Raw genomic sequence first — 21,339 nt, 5'->3', positions numbered from 1 at the left:
CAAATTATGTAAAAAGTGTTATTTACTCAGTCTGACTCTGCGACCCCGTGGACTGTAGCCCGCCATGCTCCTCTGTCCATGGAATTCTCCAGGCAAGAATGCAGGAGTGGGTTGCCATTCCCTTCTACAGGGGATCTTCCCGACCCAAGGATCCAACCGTGGTCTCCTGCATTGCAGGCAGATTCCTTACTTTCTGAACCTCCAGGGAAACCCAAAATGAATTATAAATGAAGCAAAATGTTTGTTCTTCCTGAAATGCTGGCAGGTAATGAAAAACTGTGGATAACTTATAAAATTTCAAACATCCATATTGGTGTAAAATGAACCATTTTGATGGATGTTTTTCCAGTGGACTTTAAATGCTGCAAGGATGGTTAATTGTCTCCTGTAAATGATTATGAAAAAAAATCTGTTTAAGCCAAGGGGCTGCTTCTTGGTTTATGCAATTACAAAAGTAATTTTTACCTGTTATGTTGGTGAAGTGAGGTTAGCAGCTTTGGTGTTCTGTGTGAGTAGAAAGACTGAGGGGAAAAAATCAAAGGCATTCATTGAGTAATGCAGGAATTCTATGTAGAGACATTTTATACAGCAGGAACTTAAGTCCATGTGTAAAGCAGGCTGCTCGCATGGTGAAAAACAAAACAACACCGCCCCCTCCCCTGCCCCGCCTCGGCCTCGCCCCCCCTCACTCCATTGACATGCATAGCTGGCCTGGTAGGTGTAAAAATAGACTGGCAGCGCCTGAATTGGAAATGGTCACTGAAGGCAGCCTGCAGTTGCTGGGGTTTTGAGTTCTCTCTGACACCAGCAAGCCAGCCAGCAGATGGGGAGAACGGGTGAGGGGCGTGTAGGGGAATTGAGCAGAGGAGCCAAGGATCGCCTGAATGAATCGTCCACGTTAGTGTCCCCCTGGGAGCCCTGGACAGAGCATAGAGGCCAAGGCCGGGCCTACTGACAGCAGGAAGAACTGAGATGGGGAACGCAGCTCTCTGCCCGTCTTGCCAAGCGGATAAGAGCGTAAGAGCACAGGGACACTTGCAGGAATTGGATAGAACCCCAGACTACTACGGCTGTCACGGCGAGGACACCAAAGAACTTGGGCCGCGGGTAAGTTCTGAGCTCCAGACCGGAGGAGAGGAGGATGGTGGCATAAGAATCAACATTGGACCTCATTGGTTGAACCTCTGAACTTCCTGGAAGGAAGCTGACAGAATAAAACCAATGTGATCAAACCAGCTGACTGCCTCTGGTTCTGTGGCCTGCTGCTGTTTCCTCCTCGTGACCCGCAAGGTTCATGTTTGTACCTTCTGATCTGACTTTAGCGATGAACTGACATTTGGGGGTATTACAAGGATGCCATCTCTTTAATTTAAAATTTGCAAAACTGAATATATATTTTATTACAGAGTGACTTGCAGCAGTATTGCACAGATTCACTTACATTCAACCGGTTAATTTATTTTGCCTGTTGATATATTGATAGTTGATTTTTCATTAGAATCACAGATTATTTTTGAAAAGCTCATGCTAACTTCAAATCTCAGTTTCAGCCTATAAAGGCATTTTTTCTTCTAATATTTAATTGACCTCAGTGGAAAGCCCTTTAAATACTGTTCCTATTATGATAATAATATTTTGTTCAGAGTCCTAGAGAAGTTGAGCCATCACTTATTTAAGTTGACTTACATGCTTTAATAATTCAGTTGTGGTGGGTTCCCTAAACTGGTTACAAAGGCTTATTGTGAATTTTTTTGGTGGTGGGGGGGAGGGCCAGAAATCTTTCTGAAATATTTTGATTTTCATTTTTGCTGGAGGATAAAGTGTATCTTTGATCTGTCAGATGCAGGAATTTGACCTGCATTGCAAGGCATTTGTTTCAGAGTGAAACCGTGAAACTAAGATAAGGAGGATTTCCGAATCAGAGAAGCATGCTTTGTATTAACACTTCGAAGGGTTAGCCCGATATTTCCAGGAGTGAGGACTTTGAGGCGACTCCCTATGCTCTTTGGCTTTTACTCTGACCTGGATAATTTCATCATATTGTAGCTTTGAAATTCTGTCAGCCCACAGTGAAACGGAAAGAGAAACTAAGAATTTATCAATAAAAATAACGTGCAGGGCCAGCGTTTGCAGCTCCAGTGAAAAGGGTCTGTCAGCACTGTAGCGCAAAGGAATATGGTGCTCTGGAATTAGAAAGACGCCACCCCGGGCAAGAAATGAAGCGAAAAGGTGGGGACGGAGGTGCTCCCCTGCGGAGGGAAGCTGCCTGCCTTTAAAACTGCCATAAAAATAGCTTGGGTTTGCGACCCAGGGCTGTCGCAGGTTATGGTTTAAGGTTTAAATTTCCCACATCCACCAACAGTGTCATTCAGAATTTCTGAGTAGCCATTTGGAGTCCAGTTATCACCTGAAGGGGCTAGAGAGGGTGAACTTTTGGGTAACTGTTCAGCAGCCTCTACAAGCTTGCTTAGTTGCATTATATATTTATATTTTCTAAGCAGTGACTACCTTGTTCAAAAAATAACTTCTAGGGATTTTTTTCCCCTTAATTTATCATTTAGGCCATTCTTTGAAATATTAACTAAGACTTCCTTCAATATTTTTAAGTTACACAACTCTATTCCGTGTTTTCACCTCTTAAAAACCAATAAGGAAAATGTAAAGCATGAAAATAAATTGAAAGTACTTTAAAAGTCCAATATAAAGGCCTATTTTTAAAATGTAGAGAAGAGACAGTATTCTGATGGTTTCTTTCAGGTAAAGAAGAGCAAGTGTTAGAGTTAGTGAGTTAAGAAGAGCAAGAAGAGTTAGTGTGATTTTGAGATTCAAGGGCTAAAATCAATTCATTTAAAACTTCTGAGTTCAGAAAATGATTTTAAAAAGCTTTTTAAGAAGAAATAAATCATTCCCTTGTTAAAAATCCTCATATCTCTTGTAATATAGATATTAGCCCTAAAAAACTTTTGAGTTGATTTAAAAAAAAATAATTACAGTCTAATTTCTGTGAATTAAATAATATACTTGTAGCCTGCTGATAGTTAAATAAACCCTTCTGTCAAAGATTTTACAGGCAGGAGCATATAATGATTGCTGTGATATGGAAAGAAATGGCAGAAGTGAAATGCACCTGTTGTCTGCCTTATGTAGTGATATTCTGCTCAGGATTTTATCACTTTAATCATGGGCAAAAAGATTAATTAATACCAATAATAGCAAGCAAAATGTGTGGTTCTCTCTAGCTTAAGTTCCCCAAATTTAAGTAATCTACCATCTTTCTTTACTTTTAAATAGGTACTGTAAGACTGAAGTCACTCACTCCTTAGGCCATCTAAATACGTATCTTAATTAGTCTCTTTTTGTATCATTCAGGCTTATCACAATTGATGATTCAGTTAGGAGATTCAAGTCTTATTATCTTATATTTTTATAATATTCTTTTTTTTAAGGGGAAAACCAGAAACAGAGGTCCTTAGCACTTTTTTTTCTTCTGAAAATTAACTTATACGTGTTTTATAGAGTTTGTTGTGTTTGGGGACCCACAATTTCCCAATAAATAAGTCTCCCATCTTTATTCATAATCAGAGCTAAACTCGTAGGGAAAATATAAATTTAAGATTCTAAAATTGCTGGGCTTTATGTAAATTAATACTTCATTCTTTTCCTTAAGTTTTTATTTAGAATTTTGAATATTCTGACATTTGCTTGTATAGATAAGTATAGCAATGAGGAATAAGTATGTTACTAGCAATTGTGTTGGAAGTAAGCAAGCAAAAAGAATTTCTTCTTGTGTGTGTATATTTGAAATTTCACTTATAGACTTATCCATTTTTAAAAGGTTTTTAATTGGAAGAAAATTGCATTACAGTGTTGTGTTGTTCGTTTTTTATAAGATTAAAAAAAAACAGACCAGAATAATTTCCAAGTTTGTTACATAGTTAAGCCCAGAAGTTATGCCAAAAAAGTAGAAAATAAAAGTAAATATTGTGGCAATATAATAACTTCCTAAGCTTTAAAGCAACTTTAAAAGATGATAGCAAAAAAGATGAACAGTTCATACACCGCTGCATTTAAAAATTCTACAGCTGGATTAAAAATAGGTTATTTTATAACTTATGTACAAATTAATACTTAAATTGCAGAGCCAAATTCAACAAACCCCTTCTGTAAAGGGCCGGAGAGTGGATTTTATAGGCGTTGTGGACACGTGGGCTCTGTTGCAGCTTCTCTGCTGTGTTTGGCTGTAGATAAAAAGCAGTCGTAGACAGGAGACAGATAGCTGGCTGTATTAAAACAATTACTAAATTTTTAAATTAAATTTTTGATTGCTGGTTTTTTCAGCCACTAAAATATTAATTTTAGTTACTTTTTGCATTTTGTAATACTATCCTTTAAAAAATGATAAAATAGCATTCTATTTGTAAACAAAGAATATAGTGATATTCAGTGTCAGAAGAATGCTTTGAGACTGGTAGACATTCCTGGGTGTGCTGTAAACTTTTTCTAAATATTTGGAATGCAATCTGGGAATGTATTTCAAACTAGTTACAGTGTCTCTTTTCATTTTGCTAGTGCAGTGAGGACTCTAGTAGCAAGGAGGTATTTGCATGGAGAAAAAGAGTAGGCAAACCTTCTGGGCAGACTCCTAGCCCCAACTACACTGGACTCCAACCCCTCTATAGTGAGTATTCCCAAGCCTACCCCTCCCTTACTGCAAACTTTAAGGGTGCCAGAGACCTCTACCCTCAGAGACCTTATTCCAAATCCACCGATGTCTGGAGAGGTAAGACTCCTGAGCGTATGTTAGGGTTTTCCTCTGAAGTGTGGTTGTCTCTTACATCAGTCCTTAAGGCTCCACAGTCTGCTATTATCAGTCAGCTTGACAGTTCCAGAAAGAGGAAGCATGTGGGGCAGGAGAGAGTCAAGAACAAAATTCAAGTTCTTACTCAGAGTAAGTTCTAGTAATAGTTCTCAATGTTTCTGTTGATCACAGAAGGGAAAATGGAATCATTCTCAGATACTTTTTCCTTTTCATTTATGCGGATGACTGGTATGTTTATTCTAGGTTCACTTATTAAAGAAGAAGTTCTAAGAGATACCTTATAGAATTTGTCCTGGATCCTTAGGGGAGCTCTATCAGGGACATAAGTTTACAAAGCCATGCAGGGGCTGAGCCGGCTTCCAGAGAGACAGCTTCCCATGCTTTGGTAAAGTGCAGTCTAGAGCAACATCAGGAATGTATCTTTATTTCTTGTTCTTGGCTTGTGTTTTTGTTATGGCATCATTTATAGATTTGCATTTTGGTCTGTGTGTTCTGTATATTTTTCTTGCATTAAGATCGTGTACTTTTCATTGTAGTTTCTTTACTATTTCAGATGAATTTGTCTTGTCCCAAGAGCAAAACCATAAATGTGATGCTTCATTGCAAATGTTACTTAGATTATCCATCCTGATTTTTGAATTATGATATCCTTGTTTTATCAGTTTTTTTCTCATAGATTTTTATTTTCTTGTTTCATTTATTTATTTCCCCAGTTATAGCAAAGAATTTTATTTTCTTTATTTCAGGTTTTTTGTTACTGTATAAATTTTCTGTGACTTTAGTCCATGATCATGGAACTCTGATGTTATTGTGAAAATGACTCAGTACTTTTCTTCTGTGCTGAATCAAAAGGTAGTAAGTCAGTCAGAAAATATTTATTGAGGTAGGTATTGATCTGAATGCTGGCGATATGTTGATGAGCCAGAGTAAGGGGAGACAGACTTTAACCATGCTTAGGGAGGTTTGGGGAACATGCCGCCCAGCTGAGGTAGGAGTGTGTTGGGTTAATTTAAGGGGCAGAAAGACAGTGTGGTTGCAGCATTGTGAACAGAGGGGCTGGCAACAAGGTCTGAGAGGTGGACCCAAGCCTACCTTGGCAGATGTTTAGCTTTCTTTCTAACTGTAGTGGGTCTTGGTAAAGGACTTTGGATTTCATTTAAAGTACAGTGGGAAATCTCGGAAAGGTTTAGGGAAATAGTAGAACCTCTGTTTTGCTTCAAAAGATCTCTGTGTCCCTCCTCCCACTCTTACTCCCTCCCTATGTCTCTGTCTCTGCCTCTCTCTTTGTCTGTCTTTGCTTGGTGGAGAATGGGTTGTACATTCTATCAAGGGAGGAAGAAGGGGAGCTGATTTGAGCTGCCCAGAAACCCCTGAGGTAAACAGTGGTGTTTAGTTGCTAAGTCATGCCCAACTCTTTTGCAAGCCCATGGACTGTAGCCTGCCAGGCAAATGATGACATAGGATTAAATTAGGGTGTTATCAGTGGTAGTGCGAAGTTATCAATTTCTCGGAGAATGTTTTGTTTTTATCAAAGGTTGTATCGGAATATAAAAGAAAGACGAGGAGTTATTGGTTTAAGCAACTGGGTACCAGATGGTGCTGTTTACTAAGATGGAGTGGCATGTGTAAGAGTGTGAATGAATGTGGTGTGTAGGTGAGAGAAAGAGATAATTCCTTATCCATGAAGTACACAGAATGTCAGGAGGGTTAAACTTTTCAAGTTTCAGTTCTAAGAAGACAGAAATAAGAGACTCTGATATTGTGAGCATTACCTTGTGAAGTCTTTTTATAACGGCTAATAAAAGGGCCTTCATATAGTCTTGTTATTAACCCTAAAAAGATCTGGAAGTATAATGAAAATCTTTCTGGTAAAACATTAAAAGTATAAAATGATACAGAGCATGGTTATGTAACTTTTAGATGATTTATTAAAGGTAAATATTGAAATAAGAAAGATATGGCTTCTGTCCTCTAGGAATTTTCAATCTAGTTTTAGAAGCAGGGCTTATTCACATGTAGTCAGTGAACCCTCAGTAGGAGAGTAGGTGGCACTGTGGGTGGTGAAATGAGTACCTACAAGATGCCAAGGAAGGAGAGGAACGGCATAGCCCACAGTGTTTGGGGGATAACCACAGACAGGGCTGAGATTCAGCCAGTATGGAAGAGAACAGCTGCACCAGTTGTTTCCAGTTTGAAACGTTTTCGTGCAGACTAACTAAATAGCTGCTTCTGTGAGCTCACCAAGCTGTTCCTTCTATAATGCCTACCTGGACCCCACCCCGGGATGCTTCAGCTTACTTCCAACCCTAACATGAGCAAACAAAGGATTACTGTGTGGGCCAGCTAGGGGCCTTCAGGACCACTTTCCTCCAGTGCTACAGCCAGCATCCACTGTGATTGTTTGATGTGTGAACTGTACCAGTTGTTACATATTCTGAATATCCAGTCTGTTAGTGGATATGTTATAGCCTGTAGTAGATCTTTTTATTTTTTAATGTTTTTATTGCAGTACGCTGCTGCTGCTAAGTCGCTTCAGTCGTGTCCGACTCTGTGCGACCCCATAGATGGCAGCCCACTAGGCTCTCCCGTCCCTGGGATTCTCCAGGCAAGAACACTGGAGTGGGTTGCCATTTCCTTCTCCAGTGCATGAAAGTGAAAAGTGAAAGGGAAGTCGCTCAGTCATGCCTGACTCTTAGCGACCCCATGGACAGCAGCCCACCAGGCTCCTCCGTCCGTGGGATTTTCCAGGCAAGAGTACTGGAGTGGGGTGCCACTGCAGTAGAGTTGGTATATAATATTATATAAGTTTCAGGTGTACAGTGTAGTGATTTACAGTTTTTAAAGGTTATACTCCACGTATAAGTATCACAAGATATTGGCTGTATTCTTTAAACTATACAATATATCCTTGCGGTTTATTTATTTTATATATAGTTTATACCTCTAAAACCCCTAGCCCTAACTTGCCTCCCCACCCTCCGCAACTGGTGTTGACCAGTTTGTTCTCTACGTCTATTTCTTTTTTCTTATATTCACTAGTTTGTTGTATTTTTTAGATTCCACATAAAAGTGATATCATACATTACTCGTCTTTCTCATTTCACTTAGCATATTACCCTTTAAGTCCATCCATGTTGTTACAAATGGCAAGTTTTCATTCATTTTTATGACTGGGTAGTACTCCATTGCACACATTATATAGATATGCTAGCCTGCAGTAGATCTTGGAAGCAGAGTACAATCTTGGTTCCTGTTGGGAAGAAGGGACATTTCCTAAGCATTTTTTGAATGTCTATTAAGTGCCAGGCACTGGGCCTACCAAGATGAGTAAGACTTGCAAGCTTTACTTGAAGGAGCGTGATCCAAGGATGGACAAAGCAGGAGTCCCAGTACTGTGTTACAGTGTGGTGAGAAGGCACAGGGTGTGTGGAATACCTTAGAATGACAACCGAGTCTCAGAGGGTTACAGAAAAGTCAAATGTTGAAGCGTAACGAGCAGATCACAAACTCCGTCTTGGAGTCAGTTGTAATGTTAGAATGATGGAGAAGCAGTGTATGAGTGCCCCTGGAGGTGACACCTCATTTTTATTGGACATATGTGGAATTTGTGAAATGTGGTTAGTATTCATGACATCAGGCTGTCAAGAGCTTCATAAGCCAAGCTTCAGAATTTGGCTTCTGTTCTACTGAAAGAGCCCTGACAAAGACTTTTTTAGGAGAACCAGTTGGATTTTGGAGAAGGCAATGGCACCCCACTCCAGTACTCTTGCCTGGAAAATCCCGTGGATGGAGGAGCCTGGTAGGCTGCAGTCCATGGGGTCGCTAAGAGTCGGACACGACTGAGCGACTTCACTTTGACTTTTCACTTTCACGCATTGGAGAAGGAAATGGCACCCCACTCCAGTGTTCTTGCCTAGAGAATCCCAGGGATGAGGGAGCCCGGTGGGCTGCCGTCTTTGGGGTCGCACAGAGTCGGACATGACTGAAGCGACTTAGCAGCAGCAGCAGCAGCAGTTGGATTGTGGTTTGCGTATCAGAAGCTTCACTCTGTTCTCAGTGCCTAACAAGCACCTAGCACCTAACACATGCTCAATAAATGTTTTTGGAAAATATGAATTAATTGATAGCTAAGAAGTCACCCAAGGTAGCAAATCTAGTTGTGGGCATTTTGTAGCTACAGGTGACCCACAAGCCCCTAGATGAAACCAGAGGCTGTGAAGATTGAAAAAGTGATAAAGACACAAAAAGCATTTCTAAAAATATTTAAAGAACATGGAAAAACTTAAGAATTGAAACTAAGAAGTTTTAATTATAACCTTCTGCTCAAAAAAAATGTACTCTACTACAAGTGCACACGCATTACTGTGTGAAATAGTAATTGTATAAAACATATTTACTATAATAATTTCTTGAACTATTATGCATTCTCCATACAAAATTATTCAAAAATGGAATAGATGCCCTCAGTGAAAGATTACACTGTGATAAGAGGAATCATTTTCGTAATATAAAAGATCAATATATAATACTATTTCTGCTATATTTTTCTTACAGTGATGTTCATCCATACCAAATTTGAACAATGTAAGAATTTTTAAATCTTCTCTCTGCTATATTTAATAAGATTGGGTCTACCGGATATACAGTGGCCTTTCCAAGGTCACAGTATGGTGCAGCTGAGAAGACTGTTGAGACAGAGCTGTCTTTTGAACCGTGTTCTGTTTTCTTCCCACACAGGCATCTGCTGTTTCTTACCCACTTTCAGTTGCTGTTTTGGATTGAATGCCCTTTTAATGGGTGAAACTTAAAATTTATTTGCCATAAGAAATAGCTACTGGCTTTCTGGTTTCTTCATTTTCATTTAAAGGTCTTTCTTGGAAATTTGGGGCATGTAATATTACATTTTTATTGCCAAAATTTTAATAGTTTGACTTTTCAAACCTTACATTCATGTCATATTTATTTGACCTTATGTGATTATAGTAAAACTTCCCTTAATATTTGCTTATATGAGGTAAAATGTTACAATGATCGTCAGAATCATAATCGTTTCAATGGTGTCTTTGAGCTAATGAATTCTATCTAAAAGCTATGTGAAAGCCAGGTGTTGAATAGAGATTGTGAGCTGAAACAGTGTTTTTGATTAATTATAAATGTTGCTGACATATTGTTTATTTTAAAATTTGGATTTTTCTACTCTTTACCTACCTCAGTTATCAATGAGTTTCAAAGGGGGCTTTGAAATATAATCTTATGTTTTACCTGATACCATAGCAATTTCTATATCTAGTATAACAACTCTATTAAATAAACATATCATATAGTTAAAATTAAATCTCTAAGACTAATCATTTGTCTAGTGAGGAATTCTTACTTTATCATGGGAAGGATCACATCAGGCAGAAATAATGCATTAAAACTAGAGTTGAAGCCTCTTTAGATTTGCTACTTTAGAATCATATCTTTCTAGACTGTCAGCCTTCTGAGGGAAATAAGAAAGCATGTGTCAATGCTGAGACATCTAGTAAAACAGAAGTAAATAGGAAAATTTGTGGTTCTTTTTCTTTTTGAAAACCGCTGATTGTCACATATAATTTTTTCTTTAGATTTACAAAAGAAAAAGCTCATTTTTCAGAAGTGAAACCCTTTTAACAGTTCTCTATTAGTAAGGTATATGTTTCATAAAATTGTCCATATATCTGTAGTATATGATTATTTCTTTAGAAATGGCTTATCGTTCAGCTTCTTATGCATTCTTACCTCATACATTCTGACTGCCTAAATGATAGCAGATGACATAAAGGATAAAGTGTATTTGGGTTGTGTAATAAATACATAGAATGAGAGGTCTAGTTAATCCCTTATGTCATCACCTCTCAAAGTGTGTTCCTTGAACTGCTCTCATCAGAAGAATCACCTGCAGTGTTTTAAACTGATGTAGATTGCTGAGCTCCACTCCAGACCTTCAGAATTAGAATCTCTGAGGTGGGAGCCAAGAATATTTATTTAACAGGATTAAGCATGATCTCTAAGTAACCCTTAAGTGCATTAGTGTATGATAACCACTGCTTTATGTTCTAAGTGGTTGACTTTACTGAAGAGATGGGGCTGCATATGTAACAACTGCACATAAGGGCATATGAGTATAAAAACCCTTCATATTATATTAAGTTTCTTCTATTTCAGGTTAATTCAACAATTGCCAAATTCCATTTCCTGACAAAGACACCAGGACTACACAGGACTTGGGAACTAAGGCTACTTTGCCAGTGAATGGGGCTTCCTATAGTCCCATGCATTATCTTAAAAGTAAAGGTGTTTGCATTGTATTGCAATGAAACTTTAAACCACAACTCTTAAATTTAAACTCTACTTCTAAAAAGTAATCATCGATATATACCTATATAGAGTCCTTTCATTGCTTAAGTTTATAAACTTCCATCAGAAACCTAGACACTGAGGTACCGTAAGACATTGTTATAAAAATGTGCCCCCGATTTTTTGTAAAAGTCAAAATTTCATTCCATGTTGAGCTAGAACAGTAAGATTGTTCTGAATGATTTGATCCTCCCGTGGAATTGAAGTCGAGTATAATTTCCTGGCTCAGTTCCACACTTGTGACTAAAAAAGTCATGTTGCATGTGAGGGACGATTGACAGTTCTTCTGGCCTTATTAAAATTTCTTAGTAAAATAAATTAACTAATGTGAGGTGTTCAGTATTCACTCTGTTTATTTTCAGTCTTTAAAAGTATATGTGCGTTTCTGAAAGACCTGTAAAATTAAGTATTAAATCAGGTTTTTTTCCAAGAAAGTAAATAGTGAACTCCATTGTGTACATACTCTCTTCTTTCTTCCTTTTGTGACACAGCATGAGCATAGAAATACAGGTTAAAGAGCCTGTCTTTTCTTTGGTGTTGGTTTGTGTAAACTTACTAGTGAATTCTTTGAAGAACTGAGCAGTAATCCAGATGGACAGGCCAACTTCCATTTCCATTTAAAGTGACTCACGCAGTTCTAGCCATGCGTCAGACCCTGGCCATGAGATCGCCAGCCACGTTATGGATCCTGGGGCGCCTTCTGGTCTGTGGCTAACTGCTTGATTTGGCATTGGGACTGGATCTATTCTTCTGATAATAAACAGTTGACTTAGATGTGGAAAACAGCAGGAGAATAAAAAATAAATAAAAGGGTGTAGAAATGTCAATGCATCTATCATTTATTGAGCTCCTATTGTTTGCTGGGTTATGTAATGGTGGTCTACATACGATTTATGTATACAGCTTTCATTTACTCCTAACGATAGCTCTGTTAATCAAGTATTAAAACATACTTATACTGAGTGTCTGCTATCCCACTGTACTCTTCTTAGGGATTTTACTTGTATTTCCTAAATTAGTCCATATACGTTTCGTGAACAAGTAAACTGAGGCTTATTTGAGTTCAGTACTTTGCTCAAGGCCGTATAACTCATGGTAAGTGGTAGAACTAGATGGAAAAGGTAGTTCTTCACATTTCTTCTTCTTTTGTTCTCTTGTGATTTGATGGTTCTCTTTAGTGCTATGTTGGATTCCCTTTTCTTTTCTGTGTGTGTATCTATAACAGATTTTTGGTTTGTGGCTGCCACGAGGTTTTATTTATAACAGTCTATATATGTATTTGTGATTGATTTCTTAATTTTAAATGCATGAAAAACCCTACATTTGTAGTCTCCTTGAAAAGATAGTTCTAAGCTCATTGTATTGGACTTTTGGAAGAAAGCAAATTGTACAGAGGAAACATTAAAGAAAATTAATAGTGGGTTCAATGATTTTCAACAATTGAAAAAATTGCCCACTTGGGAAATTTCAAGTAAGATCATTACTTAAACACTATACCCAAACAAATTTCAGATTATTAAAAGTTAAATGGAAACAAAAATAATTTTTTAAACCTAGAAGAGAATGAAAGGAAGTATTTCATTGATTTTAGGGTTGTAAGACATAAAAGCTATGGAATAAAAATCTAGAAGTAGAAGTTTATACTTTTAAAATTTCCATTAAAGAGAAAATAGAAAACTTGGAAAAATTTGCAACAAATATGGCAAAATATTATCTTGCCTGTATGAAGTTTTTAAAAATAATAAAAAAAGACATTTGAAACTCTAAAAGGACAAAAATATGGGCAAGTCAAAGAAGACAAAAATAGCAATAGGCATTAAATGTATGACTGAGTTTTTAAACTCTTCAAAAATAAAAAAGATAAATCAAGACCATAATGATAGACATATTAGTTGAGCAAAGCAGATTTGAGCATGTGACTGAGTTGAGAAAGACTATTCCACAAACAGTTATGGTGACATCTGGTTCAGCCTGTCTCAAGGATAGTTTTGCAGTATTAAAATATGTATCAACAATCTGCATCCATTGACAGCACTATTCGATATTGAGGAATTTGAACAGTGGACATAGTCAAGGCAAGGACAAAGACTTAGGTATATAACTTTTGGTCATAGCAAGCATTCTTTCTCCATGTGAGATCTTAGTTCCCTGATCAGGGACCAAACTTGTGCCCCCTGCCTTGAGAGCACAGAGTCTTCACCACTGGGCTGCCCTGGGAGTCCCTATTGTAGCGTTCTTGACAACAGTGAAAACAAAGGCACTATTCTGCAAATAACTAGGGAAAGCTAAAAAAAAAAAAAAATTGTAATCCAACTATAAACTACTGTATGAGATTTTGAATTTCCTTTACAACTTTTGAATGGTGTGAGAAGTGAAAGTGAAGTCGCTCAGTTGTGTCTGACTCTTTGCGACCGCATGGACTGTAGCCTACCAGGCTCCTCCCTCCATGGGATTCTCCAGGCAAGAGTACTGGAGTGGGGTGCCATTTCCTTCTCCAGGGGATCTTCCCGACCCAGGGATTGAACCGAGGTCTCCTGCATTCCAGGCAGACATTTTAAACTCTGAGCCACCAGGGAATGGTGTAGGCATTATCAATTTGGTAACATTAGTTTTTATTTTTATTTATTTATTTAAATTCATTGGGTTTACTTTAATTTACAGGCTTTTGAAAATAGACCATCCACTCAACAGATTTGCTTGAACAGCTCGTGTACATCAAGTAATGTTAGTTTTTGAAAGTAGAAGACTAGGTATTATTATCCCAGTTTTGTAAAAATATTACATATATGCATAGATACAGTGTATATTAGAAAACTTCTAAAAGAAAGTACATCGAAGAGTGGGGTGATTTGGGAGAATGGCATTGAAATATGTATAATATCATACATGAAACGAATCGCCAGTCCATGTTCGATACATGATACAGGATGCTCGGGGCTGGTGCACTGGGATGACCCAGAAGGATGGTACGGGGAGGGAGGTGGGGGGTGGGAGGGGGGTTCAGGATGGGGAACACATGTACACCCGTGGCAGGTTCATGTTGATGTATGGCAAAACCAATACAATATTGTAAAGTAATTAGCCTCCAATTAAAATAAATACATTTAAATTTTAAAAAGTACATTGAAATAAGCAGTGTTAAGTTTGAGTAATGGAACTAGAGCTGCTGGCTGTTTTTCTTTAATGTGTGTTTTACTTTTTAATTTATTTTTTGGTTGTGCTGTGAGGTTTGTGGGATCTTAATGACCTGACCAGGGATAAGTGCAGAGCCTTAACCACTGGACTGCCAGGGAGTTCCCTTTAACTCACTGTTAAAATGTTCTGTGAGAATATGTATATGCTTTTATAGTGATTCCCCCTGTTTTTTTTTTTTTTCAAAGAAGGGAGATTTTAAAAACAAAAAAGGACTTAAAGAACCTAGAGAGTTATATGTGCATGCTAAGTCACTTCAGTCTTGTCTGACTCTGTGCAACCCTATGGGCTGCAGCCTGCCTGGCTTCTCTGTCCATAGGATTCTCCAGACAAGAATACTGGAGCAGTTTGCCATGCCCTCCTCCAGGGAATCTTCCCAACCCAGAGGGATCAAACCCAAGTTTCTTAGGTCTCCTGCATTGGCAGGTGGGTTCTTTACCACAAGCGCCCCCTGGGAAGCCCAGAAAGTTATACTCTGATGGAATATGCTTTTCTGTATCCTTTAGGTTGCATAAGAAATTATTATTTACTACTCTACATTTAACTTTTCAATTAATTTGGAGGGGAGGACTTTTTATAGGTATACTTTACTAAAGTTTTACTAGGAAAACAAGATTTACTATTATGTTTGTATAGGTGTAACCAACATTTAAATAGCAGGTATGGTGATTAATTAAGAACAGCTGAGAGAGATTTTATCCACTTTGGAAGCAGTCCAGGTTTAAATCCCACTCAGGAAAATGTGTCAGTAAGAGCTTGTAAAAGTCTGCATGCTGCTTTGAAAACAGAGGAACAAATGCTGTCTTTGAAGCCTACTGTGCTCTGGAGCTTGAAACTTTTTCCCCGTGCATCGTAGTAATAACAAGTGTGATGGAGACATTGCTCTGGATTCACTTGTTGAATATAGTATGCAATAATATTTTGAAGTACCATGGTTGAGTCCCTGAGAGTCACAGCTCTCGAGCTAGCATCATTAAAGAAAAGAAATTTTGGTATTCCAGCGGTGTCAGTGCCATATGCTCAGACTTCAGGCCCTGCCCCGGGCACAGGAGAGGGAGTTGGGTGCCAAGGGAAACCAGAACATGACCACTGGGGCCACCAACATGACTGCATTAATTTGCCCCCAGAACAGGAAGCAGCAGACACTTCTACAAGGCATTCAGTAGTGGAAAGATATATGGCACCTTTGGGCAGAGCCTGGGAGATGGTATCTTATGGTGATATGATCATGGCCTCTGGAATAAGACTGACTGGGTACCAAACACAGCTCTGACACTTATTACGAAATATCCACGGACAAGTGCTTTTTCTTTTTTTTAAGTAAAGTATCTTTATTATATTAAAAATAAATCCAAAGGAAATCTTTCATGTAAAACACTGGGGAAAATCACTTGAAGTATTTATCTTCAGGTCCAAACCTAAGTTTGGAGGTAGAATAGTCAAAAAGTGAGTGAAGTCGCTCAGTCGTGTCCGACTCCACGCGACCCCATGGACTGTAGCATACCAGGCTCCTCTGTCCATGGGATTTTCCAGGCAAGGGTACTAGAGTGGGTTGCCATTTCCTTCTCCATGGACGAGTGCTTTAATCTAACTATACCTCAGTTTCTTCAATAGCATGTTTTATTCAATGAGAACATAAATATTTTGGCATATAGTAGGATTAGCCTGCAGTTAGTATTGTAGTAGTAAGTGTGAGAAAGACAAAAAGTACAAACTATTATTCATTCCTTCAGGGAGCTGACTAGCCAGAGTGTAACCACACAAAGCAGACTGCACATCACACAGTCTCATGAGTAGAACGACTTAGAAAAAAGCAAATCTAGGTGGCACGTAGAATTCTTTTTTTGTTTCGTTTTATTTCTTTTTGGCTGCACCATGTGGCATGTGGAATCTTAGTTCCCTGACCAGGGATTGAACCTGGACCCCCTGCAGTGGAAGCACAGAGTCTTAACTACTGGATCGCCAGGGAAGCCCCATAGAATTCTAATATGGTATATGTCAGTTCATATGCTATCAGAAAATCCTTTTTAAATTAAGGAAAAAATCACTAAAACGACATAAATGTGCACGAACCTTGTAAAAACGGTAAACAATTGACTTATTCAGTGTGCCTTTGACAATTATCTTTGAATGAAACATAGGGAACACAAGTGTGGTGACCCTAATCAAAACACGTGTAATTAATTCTCTTACTTGAAATTATAACCAGAAGAGAAAGGCTTTAGGTCAGGATAATCTTTGTAATGATTTCTTTATATAATTCATGTTAAATTAATAGTTAAATCTATGAAAAGATGTCATTAGTAGAGGGAACTGAACTGCTAAAATATGCCACACTTACATGTGGGAAAGTGTTAGTTGCTATCGTGTCTGACTTTTTGGGATTCCCTGGACTGTAGCCCCCAAGGCTCCTCTGTCCATGGAATTCTCCAGGCAACAATCCTGGAGTGGATAGCCATTGCCTTTTCCGGGGCATCTTCCTGACTCAGGTCTCCCGCATTGCAAGTAGATTCTTAATTGTCTGAGCACAATTGAGGAAAGCCCAATAGGAAAAGGAAACCAAATAGACGTGGAGCTTCTCCAACTATAAAGGACGTACCTTGTTGGGATGCCACAGGATTTTAGTATATACCCAAATTCTCATCAAGCTTCATATTATGTGCTGGGTTCCCATATTAAACATTGCTAATCAGAAGTGGCACAATCTAAACATCTTTTGATTTTTATTTTTATTGAGGTATAGTTGCTGTACTATATTATATAAATTATAAGTACAGTGATTCACAATTTTTAAAGGTTACACTCCATTTATAAATAAATTTATAAAATGTTGCCTGTATTCCCTATGCTGTAAATTATATATCCTTCTGCTACTGCTAAGTCTCTTCAGTCGTGTCCAACTCTGTGCGACGCCGTAGACGGCAGCCCACCAGGCTCCCCCGTCCCTGGGATTCTCCAGGCAAGAACACTGGAGTGGGTTGCCATTTCCTTCTCCAATGCATGAAAGTGAAAAGTCAAAGTGAAGTCGCTCAGTCGTGTCTAACGATTAGCGACCCCATGGACTGCAGCCTACCAGGCTCCTCCGCCCATGGGATTTTCCAGGCAAGAGTACTGGAGTGGGGTGCCACTGCCTTCTCCAATATATCCTTCTAGCTTATTTTATACATAATGGCTTGTATCTCTTATTCCTCTACTCCTCTGCTCCTTTAATCCCCCTCCTTTCCTCTCCCCATTGGTAACTACTAGTTTGTTTTCTATATCTGAGTTTGCTGCTTTTTTGTTACATTCACTCAGTTCAGTTCAGTTCAGTCGCTCAGTCCTGCCCGACACTAGTGTGTTGTATTTTGGCTTCCACATATAAGTGATATCATACGGCATTTGTCTTTCTGTATCTGACTTATCTCACTGGGCATAATACCCCCCCAAGTCCATCCATATTGCTGCAAATGGCAAAATTGCATTTTTTATGGCTGGATATTATTACATAGTGTGTGTATCTCTCTATATGTATATATCTCAGCTGCTTTATCCAGCCATATGTTGATGGACATTTAGGTTGCTTCCATAGCTTGGCAATTGTAAATAATGCTGTTGTGAACATCAGGGTACAGGTACCTTTTTGAGTTAGCAGTTTTGGTTTGTTTCAGCATGGAATTTCTGAGTCACATGGTAGTTCTATTTGTAGTTTTTTGAGAAACCTCTATACGGTTTTCCACCATGGCTGCACGAATTTACATTCTCACTGACAGTATACAAAGGTTCTCTTTCTCCACATTTTTACCGTTTGTTATTTGCTGTCTTTTTGATGATAGCCATTCTGACAGGCGTGAGGTGATATTTCATTGTGGTTTTGATTTGCATTTCCCTGATGGTTAGTGATGTTAAGCATCTTTGCATGTGCCTGTTAGCATCTGCATTTCTTCTTTGGAAAAATGTCTGTTCAGTTCTTTTCCCCATTTTTTAAAAAATTGAATTGTTTGGTTTTCTTTTTCCCCCCTGTTTTTTTTTTAATTGAATTTTTTTTAATGTTGAATTGTATAAGCTCTTTATATATTCTGAATATTAACCCCTTGTCCATCATATTGTTTACAAATAATTTCTCCCACTCAGTAGGTTGTCTCCTTCACTCTCCACACAAATTCTTACACACACACCTCACATACACCTGTGCACATAAATGTTGGTTTAATTTTATATATCTTGTAACAGATATAAGAATGTGGAGGTACATATATAGTTTCCCTATGAGTGAAGTGAGGTATATTTTATATGCATAATAATTATAAAAGAAAATAGCCTCTCTCATTGGTATCTTGGTCAAAATAATTTAAACATGCCAATCATCTCTTTTATTTAGAAGTTAGTCTTATTGTAACTACTGGGGTTAGTGCAGTGTATTACTATGTGTTGTTATACATTATAATGCCTTCTTCTTTGGATAATTTTTGCAATAATGGAAGCTTAGGTTACTGCTTTATATAAAGTTTCCCCCTCCAGAAAAGAACAATTTTATAATAATAAAACAATAACAATTTAAACAATTTTTATTAAAAATCGTTTAACAATTTGAGCAATAATAACAATTTTATAATGATAAAATTATAGTTTATTATTTCTGAGAAACAGGATACTAATTGTTCTATGTAGTCAGTATCAGTAAAATACTTTTTCTTTCTGTGTTTAATTTCTTTACTAATGTCATAGTTGGCAGTTATCTGTTAAACTAAGTAAGCTCAGAGAATGTTGAGTCCATGGCCTATCTAACCAATTCCACTGTTAAGTTTTCCCATGATTTCAGCTGTAAGATAATAATGATACAGATGGAGGGCCTGCATGCGTGCTAAGGAGCTTTAGTTGTGTCGGACTCTTTGCCACTCTATGGACAGTAGGGTGTACCCCGCCAGGCTCCTCTGTCCATGGGATTCTCCAGGCAGGAATACTGGAGTGGGTTGCCATGTCCACCTCCAGGGGGTCTTCCCAACCCAGGGATCGACATTGCGTCTTCTGAATATCAGGCAGCTTCTTTACTGCTGAGTCGCTGGGGAAGTCCCATAGTTGGAGGGCATCCTGACCCCATTACTCTATATTCACATACCCTTAGGAAGAGTTAGGCAAGATTTGGTTTTATTGTGGTTATCTAATAGAATTATAAAGGTGAAATAATAAGTATAAATGTTGCTAATCAGGATTTAATTTTTAATTTATTTTTTAATTGGAGGAAAACTGCTTTACGGTGTTGTGTTGGTTTCTGCCATACACCAATAATCAGTCATAATTACATATATAATCTCTTCTTCTTTAGCCTCCCTCCTCTGCCCCCATCCCATCCCTCTAGGCTTTCACAGAGTGCCAGGCTATTATATAGTGTGTGTTATATGGCAGTTTGCCACTAGCTATCCATTTTACACATGATAGTGTATACATGTTGATTTTAAACCAAGTTTTAAAATTTAGTAAGTCTGTGAAAATGTACTTGATTCACCAAAATTTCATTAGTTTAATTCATAGTGACCAGTGCTGTTTCATGTGTCTATTTGGCCAGTTTCACTTTGTTGAACTTCTTCCTTTATTTTATCTTATTTCCACAAAGGTTTATTGATCTACTCTCTGTTAAACCCTGTGCTGGGCCGTGGAGACACCCAAGATGAATAAGTGATGGCCTCATCTATCCTGGAGGGTCAGGCTAGTTTGGGAGATAGATGTGTCAGCGTATATTTGGGGATCCTGCTGTAGCCATTCACAACATTTAGTGCAGTGTTGTTTTTACAACTAGTAGTCAACAAGCGTTTATGAATGACTGAATGAGTCTCAGGGTGTTATGGAACCCCAGAGTAATGGAACTTGGTCAGACTTGAGGCGAGAAGGGTGGGTTGGGAGGGTGTTGTGAAGATGTTTTCCCAAGCCTCTGCAAATAGACCCACAGGATCCACTTAATACAAATTCTTGTAGAAAATTGAAGGCGGGAGGAGAAGGGGACAACAGAGGATGAGATAGTTGGATGGCTTCACCAACTCAGTGGACATGAGTTTGAGTAAACTCTGGGAGTTGGTGATGGACAGGGAAGCCTGGCATGCTACAGTCCGTGGGATCACAAAGAGTCGGGCATGACTGAGCAACTGAACTGAACTGAACTGTAGAAGTCAAAGAATAAAAAACAACTAATAGAGAATTCTCCATTTCTCATTAAACCTGGCTTAAGCTTAATTTTTAAAAAACGGTCTTGAGCATCTGAACTAAAGCTTAGTTTCATGAGATGAATTAACCCTGCTTTTGTTTTTAGTTCTGTTTAAATTAGGAGATCCCTTACTTTTCAAAATTCTCTTTGAAGTTGATGCCAATACTCTTACCCCAACAAATCAAGAATTTGTTTTGAAAGCTGCCTCAGAAGAAGTTCAGATATTCTGTGAAATGCAGTAATAACTGGAGGGGTTTTTATTGACTGATTTCCAACAGAGATTTTGTAGTATAAGCTAATTTTTTTTTTTAAAGGCAGTGCAAGCTACAGATACTTGATTTGCTAATCCTTTCCCACTGCCATGTGTCAGGTACTATAATTAATTAAACACATTTCTTTCTTTTTTTTTTTAGTTGGATTATTTGTCTTTTTATGGTTCAGTTTTAAGAATTCTTTTTAAAAATTTTAATTGTGGATTAAAAAACACCTAACATAAAATTTACCATCTTAACCATTTCTAAGTTCATTTCTACAGTTCAATAGTGTTAAATATACATATTCATATTGTTGTACAACCAGTTTCCAGAACTTTTTCACCTTGCAAACCTGAAACTCTACATCCATTAAATAACTCTCCACCCACCCCAACCCCCAACCCCAGCCTCTGCCAACCACCACTCTGCTTTCTGTTTTTATGAATCTGACTACTCTAGGTCCTTCATATAAGTGGAGTCATAAAGCATTTGTATTTTTGTGATTGGCTCTTTTTCACTTA

The 21,339-nt window shown here is 38.1% G+C and overlaps 1 protein-coding gene across 2 annotated transcripts in view; it reads left to right on the top strand.

Moving 5' to 3' along the window:
• Nucleotides 1-972: 972 nt before the first annotated feature.
• Nucleotides 973-21,339, top strand: part of ANK2 (ankyrin 2) — a 247,787-nt gene continuing 227,420 nt past the window's right edge. For both annotated transcript variants that reach the window (XM_068974921.1, XM_068974920.1), the window contains exon 1: nt 973-1,107. In XM_068974921.1, the coding sequence (XP_068831022.1) occupies nt 973-1,107 (135 nt within the window). The remainder of the gene's footprint in view (nt 1,108-21,339) is intronic.

Source organism: Capricornis sumatraensis, chromosome 7 (assembly GCF_032405125.1).
Source record: "Capricornis sumatraensis isolate serow.1 chromosome 7, serow.2, whole genome shotgun sequence".
NCBI classification, from domain to species: Eukaryota; Metazoa; Chordata; class Mammalia; order Artiodactyla; family Bovidae; genus Capricornis; species Capricornis sumatraensis.
This window is presented reverse-complemented; position numbering and strand designations above follow the sequence as displayed.